Raw genomic sequence first — 16418 nt, 5'->3', positions numbered from 1 at the left:
TTTTTTTTGTGAGACAGAGTCTCACTCTGTCACCCAGGCTGGAGTGCAGTGGTGCAGTGTTGGCTCACTGCAACCTCTGCCTCCTGGGTTCAAGTGACACTCCTTCCTCAGCCTCCAGAGTAGTGGGGACTACAGACATGCACCACCACACCCGGCTAATTTTTGTGTTTTTAGTAAAGACAGGGTTTCACTATGTTGGCCAGGTTGGTCTGTAACTCCTGACCTCAAGTGATTCACCTGCCTTGGCCTCCCAAAGGGCTGGGATTATAGGAGTGAGCTACCGTGCCTGGCCTGTCATTGTTTACTTGTCTGTCTCCCCAGCTAGACTGTCAGCTCCCTGAGGGCAGGGAGTTTTTTGTTTTTTGGTTTTTTTTTTTTTTTATTTGAGACAGTCTTGCTCTGTGGCCCAGGCTGGAGTGCAGTGCTGCAATTGAAGCTCTCTGCAGCCTCAGACTCCTGGGCTCCAGCAGTCCTCCCATTTCAGCTTCCCAAGTAGCTGGGACTACAGGCACACATCACCACATCCTGCTAATTTTTAAAGATTTATTTTTTTGTAGAAAGAGGGTTGTTATTAAGTCACCTAGGATGAACAGGGAGTTTTGTCTGCCTCATTCACTGCTGTGTCTAGAACCAGGCCTGGCACGAAGTAGTTGCTCAATAAATGTTAGCTGAATAAGGCAGAGGAAAGGCATCCTGCAGGGAATGCACACCAGTGGATATGGGGGTTCCTGGGAGATGCTCCCATTCTGTGAATAGTGACACATGGTGGGAGAGAATGTAGCTGATGCCCAGGCTGGGAGGGGTGTCTAGCGCCTTCACAGACTCAAGCAGGCAGCAGTGGCATTCCTGAGTCCTGTGTGCATGACCTGGGTGTGTGTAGGGGTGCAGGTGTATGGGGCCACGCCTGGAGCAGGCCTCACATACTCTGCCGTTAACCTCCTGTTATCTGTGTGTGCCTGGGAGTCTACACAGTGTCCACACACAGGTGCACTCTTGAATCGCTCTCCCCCAACCCTCCCACCCCAGACTACTCCATTCGCCACCCTGGCCAGTTCTTCCGTTCCAACTACATGTTCCTGTTCCAGCTCCCCTGGCTGCCGGAGAAGTTGCTGTCTATGTCTGACTTCCAGGTACAGACAGTGTGGGTTGAGGGCGGGGAGGGAAGCAGGTTGGGGGTGGGCGGGCTGGGCACTGAAGCCAGAGTCCTGCTGTGTACCCAGATTCTGAAGACCACCCTCACCCACCGCAAGACAGGCATCCCATGCTTGACCCCCAACGAGCTTGAGGCCTTCCTCTATCACTTCTCACAGCCTGGTGGTCTCACCGGGCCCGTCAACTACTACCGAAACCTCTTCAGGTGAGACCAGACACCAGGCATAAGTTCAGGAGATTTGCAGGGCAGGCAGGTGGGAGGTAGCCATCCTTCTGCCTGTCTTTCTGTCTTTCCTGGCCACAGGAACTTCCCCCTGGAACCCCAGGAGCTGGCCACACCCACGCTGCTGCTGTGGGGGGAGAAGGACATTTACTTTGAGCTGGGGCTGGTGGAAGCCATCGGCAGCCGCTTTGTGCCGGGCAGGTTGGAGGCTCACATCCTGCCAGGCGCGGGGCATTGGATCCCACAGAGCCACCCTCAGGAGATGCACCAGTACATGTGGGCTTTCTTGCAAGACCTGCTGGACTAGTGGCCCTTGCCGGCCTGCCCGGGAAGCACAGATACTTAGGAAGGAACACACCCTCGTCATCTGCGTGTACCTGGGAGTCCATAGAATGTCCATACATGGGTGGACTCTTGAATTGCTCCTAGGCATGGGATTCCTGGATCTCACACAAGTGTACTTATGAGTGCTTTGGGACCCACCAACCCCTGTGCTCACATGCAGGCATGGACGAGTGCATGTGTGACAAGCTCTGACCCTGGGTATGCCTCTCCTCCAGTGGAGCCAGATGCCAGGACCCAGTGTCCCACCTCTCCCCTCCCTGGGGCCTCACCCTGCTCCTTGCCAAAGTCAGCTCCTGGAATAACTGCACAAACCTTAAACCCTGACCTTCCTGTCCCTGCCTTCCACCTCCTGCCTGGGTTTTCAGCTCAATGCTACTCTAAGTACGATCCTGCTGGGTGCATTTGGCTACTTCAACTTAAAGGTATGTTAATGGAAATGAAATACAGTGAAAATGCTCTGCTCAGTCACACCTGCTGTATTTCTTTTCTTTTCTTTTTTTTTAACTTGAGACAGAGTCTCGCTCTGTCACCCAGGCTGGATGGAGTGCAGTGGTACAATCTCAGCTCACTGCAACCTCCACCTCCTGGGTTCGAGCAATTCTTGTGTCTCTGCCTCCCGAGTAGCCGAGACTACAGGTGTGTCACCATGCCTGACTAATCTTTGTATTTTCAGTAGAGATGAGGTTTCACCATGTTGACCAGGCTAGTATCGAAATGCTGGCCTCAAATGATCCGCCCACCTTGGCCCCTCACAGTGCTGGGATTGCAGGCAGGAGCCACTGTGCTTAGCCACACCAGCTGTGTTTGAAGTGCTCCAGTGCCACATCAGTGAAGAACGTTCTGTTAGGCAGAGCTGATGAGGGCAATCCTAGCCTAAGAGCTGGGGGCCTCCCTGTCTGGCTCCTGACAACCTCCCCAAGGGCAGACCCTCATCAGCAGGCAGGTAGATGTGCATATTCCTCTCCAGCTCCCAGGGGAGCTCCTGCAATCCCCTTTCCTTACCCATCCCCCATGACCCAAGGCCTGGTCAGGTCAACTTCTCTCGCCCCAGCCTGGGCTTGCCTGCTCCAGATCCCTGGGAAAACAGCTTTCGGGTCTGTTAGAGCAGGCGATTCTGGATTGGGGGCAGGAAGGGACCAGGTCCCAGAACAGCCATCTGGGATCTGAGGCCTGCCTCTCCAGCTCCTGGAAACTTCTGCTCCAAATTAGCCACAGTTTCCGCTGACTCTGGAGCCCTCTGGGGTGGCGGTGGGGGTTACAAGTGGAGGGTGGGCCACCCAGCCCCAGGCTGATCATAGCATTAGCTTGTATCTCCCTGGCTTTTGCCCAGCTTTTTGGGGACGTTGCTGTCATCACCTGTACCACGAAGACTGAGGGGCCATAAGAAATACATTCTGGCCGCGCGCGGTGGCTCAAGCCTGTAATCCCAGCACTTTGGGAGGCCGAGGCGGGTGGATCACTAGGTCAAGAGATCGAGACCATCCTGGTCAACACGGTGAAACCCCGTCTCTACTAAAGCTACAAAAAATTAGCTGGGCATGGTGGTGCGTGCCTGTAATCCCAGCTACTCAGGAGGCTGAGGCAGGGGAATTGCCTGAACCCAGGAGGCGGAGGTTGCGGTGAGCCGAGATTGCGCCATTGCACTCCAGCCTGGGTAATAAGAGCGAAAACTCCGTCTCAAAAAAATAAATAAATAAATATAAATAAAAAATAAATAAATAATAAGAAATACATTCTTCTGTCTCTGAGATGGGCCTGCCTGCTGGTCATCCCCCTCTGCCCTCCTGTCCCCAGCACAACACGCTTTTACTCAACATAGATACCACGCAGTGTTCTTGGTCCTAGGGATACAGCGTGAGCCAGAAAGAGTTTAAGGAGGAGAGAGCTGACAGGGATCAGGGAAGGCTTCTCTGAAGACCCATAGGTGGGACCCTAGCTGAGAGATGCACTGTTTTGTTGTTTTGAGACAGGGTCTCACTCTGTTGCCCAGGCTGGGGTGCAGTGGTGTGATCTTGGCTTACAGCAGCCTCGACCTCACGGGCTCAATCAATCCTCTTGCTTCAGCCTCCCAAGTAGCTGGGACTATAGGGACACACCACCATGCCAGGCTAATTAAGAAAAAAATTCTTTTTGAGAATGTAGTCTTGCTCTGTTGCCCAGGCTAGAGTGCAGTGGTGAGATCTCAGCTCACTGCAACCTCCACCTCCTGGGTTCAAGCGATTCTCCTGCCTCAGCCTCCTGAGTAGCTGGGATTACAGGCATGCGCCACCATGCCCAGCTGATTTTTTGTATTTTTAGTAGAGACGGGGTTTCACCATGTTGACCAGGATGGTCTCGATCTCTTGACCTCGTGATCCACCCGCCTCGGCCTCCCAAAGTGCTGGGACTCCAGGCATGAGACACCACGCCTGTCTTGGGATGCACTTCTTCGGGGGAGTGGGAAGCAGTGACTAGGAAGGTCCCAGGATGGAAGAACCTTGAGTCACTGGAGTCACAACACGCAGGCCAGGGGATTGCTAACAGAGTGAGCAAGGAGGCTTCAGAGAAGAGGCCACACAGCCAGAACCGCCAGGGGCTGCCAGGAGCTTGGATTCGGTTCTCAAGGGGAGCCGGGGAGGTTTTTCAGCAGGGGAGGGACATGGCTTGCATTTTGAAGAGCTCCCTGTGGCGCTTGGACAGTCCCACGCAAAACTGCGAGCGCCCAGGCCTGCAGGGGGCTGCGCGCGGCCACAGCACAGGGCGGTCCTACTGCCCCGACTGAGCAGGGACCCCCGGGGCCCGGCCCAACCCGGGGCCCCCTGCCGGGGTAGGAGCAACGTCCCCCGCCCCGGGGAGGCGAGGAGACGGGCGGGAGGAGGAGGGGACCCTTGAGACGTGGGGCCCCGGGACTTCCGAGCCTGCGGCGGTGATTTGGGGCGAGGAGGTCGGCGGACCAGACCAGGACAGTGTCCAGGGGTCTGTGGGTCCGGCGATGGTTGCCGGGGTGACGGGGGACGGGTTGATGGTTGACCGGAACGGGTAGCGGTTGTCCGGGTGACCGGAGAGGCCCAGGCGAAGGCTGACGGGAGGCCTAGGACAGTTGCCCGGGCGACAGGGGTCCGCTGACGGTTGCTAGGACAACAGAAAGGCGCCTTCTTCCGCCTCCGCGGCTGCGGGAGTGAGGGAGGCGGGGTCTCCTGAAGAAGGCGATCCCGTCGATTGGGCAGATTCCTGGTGAATGAGCCAATGGAAACTCATGTATCGTCCTAGACCCGCCTCCCCCAGCCTGAGCCAATCCTGGCGCTTTTTTTTTTTTTTTTCCCCCCTCCCCCCCGGCTCAGGGCCTTAGCGCGCGCAACTTTTCAGGCGGGAGCTGGGACCTCGCGGGCTCAGGCTGGGGTTCCTCCCGACATCGGCCAGTCCCTCTCCCTGCCTCCAGACCACTTTCCATCACTCACTCACTCACTCACTCATTCAGAGAGCTGCATTGGTGGTTCAGTAGTAGAATTCTCTCTTCCCATTCATTCGTTCATTCATTCATCTGTCCCTGCCACCAGTTCGAGAAGACGTGGTGGAAGACAAAGCCCGGCTCAGACACTGCCTGCAGGGTGTGGTCAGGCCCGGGCGGAAAGAGCAACTGGGAGGAGCACTTACCTGGGGGAGGGAGGGAAGGCTCCCTGGAGGAAGCAGTCTTGGAGCTGAACTTTGCAAAGCTGGGCTCTGACCCACAGAAGCCACCCACGCCGGGATGATTTAGCATTTCCGTGAGACTGGAAGGAAGGTTTGGGATAGGAAGACGTGGGACTGTAAAAGGCTTCCCAGGCCAGCAGGGGAGGGTCTCGGACAGATCTGTGTGCCTAGAATGTTACTTGGGGGGTGGTGAAAAGGCCTGACCAGAGGGGCCGACGGAGGGTGGGGAGGCCTCAGAGGGGGAATGGGAGTGGTCCAGGCAGTGGAGAAAGACTCAAGTCCAGGCACTGGAAGAGGACCAGATACTCTGAGAAGGTACAGAGGCAGGTTTGGGATATATTCAGTCTGATGGGGCTGGATCCCGGGGTAGGAACCTAGAAGCATATTATGGGCTAAAGACAAAAATAGCCCAGCATCCCAGCACTTTGGGAGGCCCGGGCGGGTGGATCACGAGGTTAGAAGTTCGAGACCAGCCTGGCAAATATGGTGAAACCCCCATCTCTACTAAAGATACAAAAAATTAGCTGGGCATGGTGGCAGACACCTGTAATCCCAGCTACTCGGGAGACTGAGGCAAGAGAATCGCTTGAATCTGGGAGACAGAGGTAGCAGTGAGCCAAGATTTGAACCTGGGAGACAGAGGTAGCAGTGAGCCAAGATTTTGCCATTGCACTCCAGCCTGGGCAACAGGGTGAGACTCCGTCTAAAAAAAAAAAAAAGCCCAGCAAGCATCGATGTATTGTGGAGCAGACAGGCTCTGAAGCTGGGAGCCAGGGTGAAGTCTCCCTAGAGCAGAGTGGAGAACAAGACTCGAGACTGACTCCTGAGGGCCCCCAACACCTCAGAGACAGGCAGAGGAGAGAGGCCACAAAGGTAGGAGGGGAACCAGGCAAACCTGATGCCCCAGGAATGGAGAAGGGAGGAGTGTCCGGGAATAGGGATGTAGTTCCTAGTGTCAAAAGCCCCTGAGAAGGCCGGGCGCCGTGGCTCACGCCTGTAATCCCAGCACTTTGGGAGGCTGAGGCGGGTGGATCACGAGGTCAGGAGTTCAAGATCAGCCTGGCTAAGATGGTGAAACCCTGTCTCTACTATAAATACAAAAAAATTAACCAGGTATGATGGTGGGCGCCTGTAATCTCAGCTACTCAGGAGGCTGAGGCAGAGAATTGCTTGAACCTCGGAAGTGGAGGTTGCAGTGAGCCGAGATTGCGCCACTACACTCCAGCCTGAGTGACAGAGTGAGACTCCATTAAAAAAAAAAAAAAAAAAAAGCTCAGAGGAGCAGCTCCTCATCTCTCAAGTAGGAGGAAAAGCAGTTGGGACAGTGGGGACAAGTGGCATCCCTACAGGAAGGAGGACAAGCTTCTGGGGCAAGGGATGCAAAAATGAGCAGTTAGGGCAGGGGTCCCCAAACCTCAGACCACAGAGGAATGGGGCCGTACAGCAGCAGCTGAGTGGCAGGGGAGCCACTGAGCCTCCATCTGTATTTACAGCTGCTCTCCATCACTGGCGTTACCACCTGAGCTCCGCCTCCTGTCAGATAAGCATCGGCATTAGAGTCTCATAGGAGCTCAAACCCTACTGTGAACTGTGCATGCACGGGATCGAGGTTGCACGCTCCTTACGACAATCTCATGCCTGATGTGTGTCACTGTCTCCCATCGCCCTTAGATGGGACTCTCTAGTTGCAGGAAAACAAGCTCAGGGCTCCCAGTGATTCTACATTATGGTTGTATCATTATTTCATTATATAATACAATGTAATAATAATAGAAATAAAGTGCATGATAAATGTGATGCGCTTGAGACTGGTCACGGTGGCTTATACCTATAATCCCAGCACTTTGGGAGGCCAAGGCAGGTGGATCACCTGATGTCAGGAGATTGGGACCATCCTGGCCAACACGGTGAAACCCTGTCTCTACTAAAAATACAAAAATTAGCTGGGCATGGTGGCCCGTGCCTGTAATCCCAGCTACTTGGGAGGCTGAGGCAGGAGAATTGCTTGAACCAAGAAGTTGGAGATTGCGGTGAGCCGAGATTGCACTCGAGCCTGGTGACAGAGCAAGAGTTCTTCTCAAAAAAAAAATATATATATATATGCTGAGGCTCGTCGTGGTGGCTCATGCCCATAATCCCATCACTTTGGGAGGCCAAGGCGGTTGGATAACTTGAGACCAGGAGGTAGAGACCAGCCTGGCCAACATGGTGAAACCCTGTCTCTACTAAATATACAAAACTAGCGCCTGGCGGGGCGCCTGTAATCCCAGCTAATCAGGAGGCTGAGGCACAAGAATCACTTGAACCCAGGAGGCAGAGGTCTCAGTGAGCCGAGATCAGGCCACTGCACACCAGCCTGGGTGACAGAGAGAGATTGTCTCAAAAAAATCAATAAAAATAAAAATGGCCGGGTGTGGTGGTTCATATCTGTAATCCCAGCCTGGGTGACAGAGAGAGAACTTGTTTCTAACTCCAAAACAAAACAAACGAACAAACAAAAAGGCCAGGAACAGTGGCTGACACCTGTAATCCCAGCACTTTGGGAGGCTGAGGTGGGATCACTTGAGGTCTGGAGTTCAAGACCAGCCTGGCCGAAACCCCATCTCTACAAAAATACAAAAAATTAGCTGGGCATGATAGCCAGTGCCTATAATTCCAGGTACTCGGGAGGCTGAGGCAGGAGAATTGCTTGAACCCAGGAGGTAAAGGTTGCAGTAAGCTGAGATCTCACCATTACACTCCAGCCTGGGCAACAGAGAGAGACTCCACCTAAAAGAAAAGAAAAAAAAAGGCCAGGCACGGTGGCTCACGGCTGTAATCATAGCACTTTGGGAGGCCAAGGTGGGCAGATCATAAGGTCAGGAGTTCAAGACCGTCCTGGCCAAATGAAACCCTGTCTCTACTAAAAATACAGCTGAGCATGGTGGTGCATGCCTGTAATCCCAGCTAGTTGGGAGGCTAAGGCAGAATTGCTTGAACCAGAACCAGGGAAATGGAGGTTGCCATGAACCGAGATCGCACCGTGAACCGAGATCACGCCACTGCATTCCAGCCTGGGCTACAGAGCAAGACTCCATCTCTAAAAAATAAATAAATAAATAAGTGCGTTCTTTTCCCCCCACTTCCTTTTCTTCTCCATCAGTTCTCACACTCCTCCCTTGGGAAGCCCTAACACCTCCAATCTTTTCCTCTGACCTAGCCCCTGATCCTATAGAGCCTGGCTCTGTCTGTGTCCATACAGGGGGCGCTCAGTAGATCTGGAGGGCTGGCCTTAGACACGATTAGGTCCCAGCTCTCAATTTATTCATTCATTCAGTTGACAATGCTTTCAGTTACTGTGCATCAAGCTCTGTGCTGGATGTTGGGGCCCCAGCACTGAGCAAGACAGATGCCCACCTATCTTGGAATCTGATGAGTGAGTCGGGCAGGATTACGTGGAGTCATCAGGGCCCTGATGGAGGCCATGTGAAGCCTCAGGAAAGGCTCCCTGGGAGAAAAGAATGTTCAACTTTGCAAAGTGATTCTTTTCAGCCAGGCATGGTGGCTCATGCATGTAATCTCAGAACTCTGGGAGGCCAAGGCAAGTGAATCACTTGAGGTTAGGAGTTCAAGACCAGCCTGGCCAACATGGGGAAACCTTGTCTCTACTAAAAATACAAAAGTTAGCCAGGCGTGGTGACGGGTGCCTGCAATCCCAGCTACTTGGGAGGCTGAGGCAGGAGAATAGCTTGAACCCAGGAGGCGGAGGCTAAAGTGAGTTGAGATCACACTGCTGCACTCCAGCCCGGGCGACAAGAGTGAAACTGTTTAAAAAAAAAAAATTATCTGGATATGGTGGTGCGCATCTGTAGTCCCAGCTACTTGGGAAGCTGAGGCATGAGAGTCACTTGAAACCCGGGAGGTGGAGGTAGCAGTGAGCTGAGATTGTACCATTGCACTCCAGCCTGGGCGACAGAGCTAGACTCTGTCTCCATAAAACCAAAAAAACCCAAAGTGATTGTTCTAAATTTTCTAAACTAAGTCAGATCAGCTTCTTGTGCTAAAGGCCTCCAGCGGCTTCACTGTGCTTGGGCTAGAACCCCAGACCCGCTGGCCCCTTGGGAGTGAGCCCCACCCTCTTCCCTGATCTCCCCACCTTTGCTCATTCTTCACCCGGCACCCAGGCTTCCTCGATGTTCCTCTTGCCTACGCGTCCCTCCTCCTCTGGGCCTTTGCACTTGCTGTTCCCTCTGCCTGGAACACTCACCCCTTAACCCCCTGCCCCGCTGTTTGCCTTGCAGGCTCCTCTCCTCCTTTAGGTGACCTCCCCCTCTCTCCTTCCCATTTAACTATCTTATTTCAGTGGTTCTGTTTGGGTTTTGGTTTTTTCTTTTCTTTTGATACAGAGTCTCCCTCTGTCTTCAGGCTGGAGTGTGGTGGCGCGACCTCGGCTCACTGCAACATCCGCCTCCCAGGTTCAAGCGATTATCCTGCCTCAGCCTCCTGAATAGCCGGGATTACAGGCATCCACCGCCATGCTCAGCTAATTTTTGCATTTTTAGTAGAGACGGGATTTCACCGTGTTGACCAGGCTGGTCTTGAACTCCTGACCTCAGGCAATCTGCCCACCTCAGCCTCCCAAAGTGCTGGAACTACAGGCATGAGCCACCACACCCAGCCTCTTTAGTATTATTATTATTTTTGAGACGGAGTCTTGCTCTGTCACCAGGCTGGAGTGCAGTGGCATGATCTTGGCTCACTGCAACCTCCGCCTCCCAAGTTCAAGTGATTCTCTCAACTCAGCCTCCTGAGTAGCTGGGATTACAGGTGCATGCCACCACACCCAGCTAATTTTTGTATTTTTAGTAGAGATGGGTTTTCCCCATGTTGGCCAGGATGGTCGTGATCTCTTGACCTTGTGATCTGCCCGCCTCAGCCTCCCAAAGTGCTGGGATTACAAGTGTGAAGCATGTTCCTACCAGTGGGAACTTGCATGCAAAGGCTGGCAAGTCTGAGAGGCAGGGAGATAAAGCTGATGAGGTGAAGAGGAATTGTGTCACTCTAGGCAATGGGGAGCCATGGAAGTTTCGAGCATCTGAGTGTCCCAGGGAAGCAGTGTCCAGGGGATATGGCTGGGTCCAGCCTCCCCACACTTGCCCAAGGCCCACACCCAACTGCCCTCACCCCTGCTGGTTCTCACTGGGCTCCCACAGCCCACTGCCTGACTCAAGAACCTGGCCCCAGTTTCCGCACAGAGGGCGGGACTGCAGTCCCAAGAGAAGAAGCCAAGGGCACATTCTCAGGTTCGGTCAGTGGGGCCGGCAGCTGTGTCTTGGCGTGGCCCCAGGTCCCACGTCCCCAGGGACTGAGCTCATGAAGGAGAAATGCAGTCCTCAGCCAAGGCAGCCAGCAGGGACCGGGGAGGGGGATCTAGCCCACCCCCACCACGTTGGGAACTATTCGGCTGCGGGCTGCGAGGCCATGGGAAGGGTTTCCCCGACTGCCCCGTCTCCTGGGGATCTGGACACCTTGGGTGGGTCCCATCACCATGGCTGGAGGGCAGTGGCAGGAACCCGCAGATGAGACCCCATCTGGTGAGCAAGTACTTTGTAGTTCTTCTTCTTCTCCTTCTCCTTCTTCTTTTTGAGATGAGGTTTTGCTCTTGTTGCCCATGCTGGAGTGCAGTGGCACAATCTTGGCTCACTGCAATCTCCGCCTCCTGGGTTTAAGCGATTCTCCTGCCTCAGCCTCCTAGTAGCTGGGACTACAGGTGTGTGCCACCACGCCTGGCTAATTTTTTGTATTTTTAGTAGAGACGGGGTATCACCATGTTAACAAGATGGTCTCGATCTTCTGACCTCATGATACCTGCCTCGGCCTCACAAACTGCTGGGATTACAGGCATGAGCCACTGTGCCCAACCTGGGTCTTTTTTCTTTTCTTCTTGGTACAGAATCTTGCTCTGTTGCCCAGGCTGGAATGCAGTGGCTCGATCTCTGCTCCCTGAAACCTTCACCTCCCAGGTCCAAGTGATTCTTCTGCCTCAGCCTCCCGAGTAGCTGGTATTACAGGCACCTGCCACCAGGCCTGACTAACTTTGGTATTTTTAGTAGAGATGGGGCTTTGCCATGTTGGCCAGGCTGGGCTCAAACTTCTGATCTCAAACGATCAGACTGTCTCGGCATTCCAAAGTGCTGGGATTACAGGCATGAGCCACCGTCCCCGGCTGGGTCTTTCTTCTTTTAGTCTACATTCCCCTGTGCCGTCATCTGCCTGTGTTTTCACCATTAATGCCCTATCTCCCACAGACCAGGGTGTGCTGTATCAGCAGTCACAGACTCGGAACTTCCTGCCTAGTGAAATGTGTGTCCAGAGTCCTTGGTTGCTCCTAGTGATGAGGAGCTCAGCACCTCCTACAGCATCCATTCCAGCAGAAAGCCCTTTGTCAATCACTTGAATCCGGGATATGGAGGTTGCAGTGAGCTGAGATCGAGTCACTGCACGCCAGCCTAGGTGACAGAATGACATTCCGTCTCAAAAAAAAAAAAGGCCGGGCGCGGTGGCTCACACCTGTAATCCCAGCACTTTGGGAGGCTGAGACGGTCGGATCACGAGGTCAAGAGATCGAGACTATCCTGGACAACATAGCGAAACCCCGTCTCTACTAAAAATACAAAAAAAATTAGCTGGGTGTGGTGGCGCACGCCTGTAGTCCCAGCTACTCGGGAGGCTGAGGCAGGAGAATTGCTTGAACGTGGGAGGCGGAGGTTGCAGTGAGCTGACACTGCACCACTGCACTCAGGCCTGGGCAACAGAGCAGGACTCCATCTCAAAAAAAAAAAAAAAAAAAAAAAAAAAAAAAAAAAAAAAAAAAAAAAAAAAAAAAAAAAAAAAAAAAAAAGGCCAGGTGTTGTGGCTCACGCCTGTAATCCCAACACTTTGGGAGGCTGAGGCAGGCAGATCATGAGGTCAGGAGTTTGAGACTAGCCTGGCCAACATAGTAAAACCTCGTCTCTGTGAAAAATCCAAAAATTAGCTGGGCGTGGTGGCACACGCCTATAGTCCCAGCTACTCGGGAGGCTGAGGCAGGAGAATCGCCTAAACCCTGGAGGCGGAGGTTGGAGTGAGCCATTGCACTCCAGTCTGGGTGACAGATCGAGACTCCATCTAAAAAAAAAAAGAGCCCTTTCTCAGATGGGTGAGAGGAGGAGCTGGTCTTCCTTGTGGGCCCTGACTTTGCTCCTCAATCCCTAGACCCTTCTGTGGAAACATAGACCAACCCAGTCTGCAAAATTATACTGAAGAGAGTGGTTTGAGCCCCCTGAAGCGGCTCTTCTGGGCTGGGCCTCCCAGCTCCTTCAGTGCCTTCCTAAGTCACAAAACCTAAGTCCCATGTCAGTGCTTTGTGCTTACCCCATGCTGGGAAGTGCTAGGACCCTTGAGAAGCCTCATCCTCTGCCTAACCCCCAAGGAGCCCTCAGTCTTTTTTTGTTTTTTGTTTTTGTTTTGAGACAGGGTCTCAGTCTGTCACCCAGGCTGGAGTGCAGGGGCACGATCTTGGCTCACTGCACCCTGCACCACCTCCCAGGCTCAATAGATCCTCCCACCTCAGCCTCCAAATTTGCTGGGACCACAGGTATACACCAGCACAGCCAGTTAATTTCTTTAGTTTTTGTAGACACAGGGTTTTACCATGTTGCTCAGGCTGGTCTTGAACTCCTGACCTCAGGTGATCCACCTGCCTCGGCCTCCCAAAGTGCTGGGATGACAGGTGTGAGTCACTGTACCCAGCCAGCCCTCAGTCTTTAAATAGGGGACACACCAGGATACAGGCACTGCCAAACCCTTGTGAATAAGGTTGAGCCATGGAGAAAAAGGGCACTGGGAGAGCTGGAGTGTCAGGGAGAGAGGGGTGAAGACTGAGGGGCAGGGAGGACTTCCCGGAGTGGGATCCCTGAAGAATGGATGGGAGGAAACCAGAAACAGAAATAGGGGGCTGGGGACAGTGGCTCAGGCCTGTAATCCCAGCACTTTGGGAGATCAAGAGTGGGAGGATTGCTTGAGCTCAGGAGTTCAAGATCAGACTGGCCAATATAGCGAGACTCCCATGTCTATGAAAAACACAAAAATTAGCAGGGCATAGTGGCAAGCATTTGTGATCCCAGCTGCTCAGGAGGCCGAGGTGAGAGGCTGGCTGAAGCCTGGGAGGTCAAGGCTGCAGTGAGCCGTGATCCTGCCACTGCACTCCAGCCTGGACTATAGAATGAGACCCTGTCTCTCATAAAAACATAAATAAATAGGGCTGGGCGCAGTGGCTCATGCCTGTAATCACAGCACTTTGGGAGGCCGAGGTGGGCGGATCACTTGGGGTCAGGAGTTTGAGACCAGCCTGACCAATATGGTGAAACCCCGTCTCTACTAAAAATACAAAAAAATTAGCTGGGCATGGTGGCATGTGCCTGTAATCCCAGCTACTCAGGAGGCTGAGGCAGGAGAATTGCCTGAACCTGGGAGGTGGAGGTAGCAGTGAGCTGAGATTGTACCATTGCACTCCAGCCTGGGCGACAGAGCTAGACTCTGTCTCCATAAAACCAAAAAAACCCAAAGTGATTGTTCTAAATTTTCTAAACTAAGTCAGATCAGCTTCTTGTGCTAAAGGCCTCCAGCGGCTTCACTGTGCTTGGGCTAGAACCCCAGACCCGCTGGCCCCTTGGGAGTGAGCCCCACCCTCTTCCCTGATCTCCCCACCTTTGCTCATTCTTCACCCGGCACCCAGGCTTCCTCGATGTTCCTCTTGCCTACGCGTCCCTCCTCCTCTGGGCCTTTGCACTTGCTGTTCCCTCTGCCTGGAACACTCACCCCTTAACCCCCTGCCCCGCTGTTTGCCTTGCAGGCTCCTCTCCTCCTTTAGGTGACCTCCCCCTCTCTCCTTCCCATTTAACTATCTTATTTCAGTGGTTCTGTTTGGGTTTTGGTTTTTTCTTTTCTTTTGATACAGAGTCTCCCTCTGTCTTCAGGCTGGAGTGCAGTGGTGCGATCTTGGCTCACTGCAACCTCCAACTCCTGGGTTCAAGCGATTCTCCTGCCTCAGCCTCCTGAGTAGCTAGGATTACAGGCACGCTCCACCATGCCCAGCTAATAAGTATTTTTAGTAGAGATGGGTTTCACCATATTGGCCAGACTGGTCTTGAACTACTGACCTTGTGATCCGCCTGCCTTGGCCTCCCAAAGTGCTGGGATTACAGGCGTGAGCCACTGCACCTGGCATGTTTTTTCTTTTTCTTTCTTTTTTTTTTTTCAGAGGGTCACTCTGTTGCCCAGGCTGTAGTGCAGTGGTACGAGCATGGCTCACTGAAGTCTAGCACTGCTGGACTCAAGTGATCCTCCTGCCTCAGCTGCCAGCGTAGCTGGGACTACAGGTATACGGGACCTCACTACATTGTCAGGCTGGTCTCGAACTCTAGGCTCAATGATCCTTGTCTCTCAGCCTCCTGGGTAGCTGGGACTACAGGTGCACATCACCACACCCAGCTAATTATTTCATTTTTTGTAGAGACAGAATCTTACTATGTCACCCAGTCTGGTCTGAAACTGAGCTCAAGTGATCCTCCCGCCTCAGCCTCCCAAAATTCTGAGATTACAGGTGTGCTTCACTGTGCCCAGCCACTTTTTTTCCTTTTGAGACAGTCTTGCTCCAAGGCTGGAGTGCAGTGCCATGATCATAGTTCACTGCAGGCTGGGCTCAAATTATCCTCCTGTCTCAGTCTCCCGAGTAGCTGGGACTACAGACATGCTCTGCCACAACTGGCTTTTCTTCTGGAAAGCCTGCAGTGAGTCACTGTCTTTTTTTTTTTTTTTTTTGAGACAGAGTTTCACCCTTGTTGCCTGGGCTGGAGTGCAGTGGCACGATCTCACCTCACTGCAACTTCCACCTTCCAGGTTCAAGTGATTCTCCTGCCTCAGCCTCCTGGGTAGCTGGGATTACAGGCACCTGCCACCACGCCCAGCTAATTTTTGTATTTTTAGTGGAGACGGGGTTTCGTCATGTTTACCAGGCTGCTCTCAAACTCCTGACCTCAGGCGATCCACCCTCCTCTGCCTCCCAAAGTGCTGGGATTACAGGTGTGAGCCACCTCACCCCACCTGTCTTCTCTAAGTGATGCGTCTGCACCTGTAAGATGGAAATGATAGAACATCTTCAGCTCCTGACCTCCTAGAAGCCAGGGCAAGGCCAGGGGTTGTCACTGATCTTAGCCCCTGGTCAGTCATTCAGCTTTCATCCTTAGCTCTCTCTCTCTCTCTCTTTTTGAGACAGCTCTGTCGCCCAGGTTGGAGTGCAGTGGTGTGATCATAGCTCACTGCAGCCTGGAACTCCTGGGCCCAAGCAATCCTTCTTGACTCTTAAGTAGCTAGGACTACCAATGTGTGCCCATACCCAGATAATTTTTAAATTTTTTATAGAGATGGGATTTCACTATGTTGTCCAGGCTTATCTGGAACTCCTTTGCTCAGGTGATCCTCTGGCATCTGCCTCCTGAAGTGTGATTACAGGCGTGAGCCACTGTGTCCGGCTGTCTCCACTCTTTGATAACACTTCTCTGTCTTCTTTGCCTTCTTCTTTTTCAGCCTTTAAAAATCATCCATCTGGCCGGTTGTGGTGATTCATGCCTGTAGTACCAGCACTTTGGGAGGCCAAGGCAGGTGGATCACATTGTCAGGAGTTCGAGACCAGACTGGCCAATATGGTGAAATCCTGTCTCTACTAAAAATACAAAAATTAGCTGGGTGTGGTGGTGAGCACCCGTAATCTCAGCTACTTGGGAGGCTGAGGCAGAGAATTGCTTGAACCCAGGAGGCGGAGGTTGCAGTGAGCTGAGATTTTTTACAGAGATCTCCAGCCTGGGCGACAGAGTGAAACTCCATCTCGAAAAAAAAAAAACCGGCCGGGCACGGTGGCTCAAGCCTGTAATCCCAGCACTTTGGGAGGCCGAGGCGGGTGGATCACGAGATCAAGAGATCGAGACCATCCTGGTCAACATGGTGAAACCCC

The 16418-nt window shown here is 53.1% G+C and overlaps 2 protein-coding genes across 3 annotated transcripts in view; one reads left to right on the top strand and one right to left on the bottom strand.

Moving 5' to 3' along the window:
- EPHX3 (epoxide hydrolase 3) overlaps positions 1 to 2188 on the top strand; it is a 6776-nt gene extending 4588 nt beyond the window's left edge. For both annotated transcript variants that reach the window (XM_017519083.2, XM_037735094.1), the window contains exons 6-8: positions 1027 to 1130; positions 1221 to 1357; positions 1457 to 2188. In XM_017519083.2, coding sequence (XP_017374572.1) covers positions 1027 to 1130; positions 1221 to 1357; positions 1457 to 1682 — 467 coding nt within the window. In that variant the 3' untranslated portion in view covers positions 1683 to 2188. The remainder of the gene's footprint in view (positions 1 to 1026; positions 1131 to 1220; positions 1358 to 1456) is intronic.
- A 1962-nt stretch (positions 2189 to 4150) lies between these two features.
- The window catches only part of LOC119469592 (vegetative cell wall protein gp1-like), a 14907-nt gene continuing 2639 nt past the window's right edge, over positions 4151 to 16418 (bottom strand). Inside the window, exons 2-3 of the mRNA XM_037735090.1 lie at positions 5354 to 5556; positions 4151 to 4930 (exon numbers count right to left, since the gene is read on the bottom strand). Of these exons, the coding sequence (XP_037591018.1) occupies positions 4237 to 4930; positions 5354 to 5556 (897 nt within the window). The 3' untranslated portion in view covers positions 4151 to 4236. The remainder of the gene's footprint in view (positions 4931 to 5353; positions 5557 to 16418) is intronic.

This window comes from Cebus imitator, unplaced genomic scaffold (assembly GCF_001604975.1).
Source record: "Cebus imitator isolate Cc_AM_T3 unplaced genomic scaffold, Cebus_imitator-1.0 Scaffold726, whole genome shotgun sequence".
Classification (NCBI taxonomy): Eukaryota; Metazoa; Chordata; class Mammalia; order Primates; family Cebidae; genus Cebus; species Cebus imitator.
The sequence above is the reverse complement of the archived record's forward strand: the minus strand, read 5'-3'. Positions and strand labels throughout refer to the sequence as shown.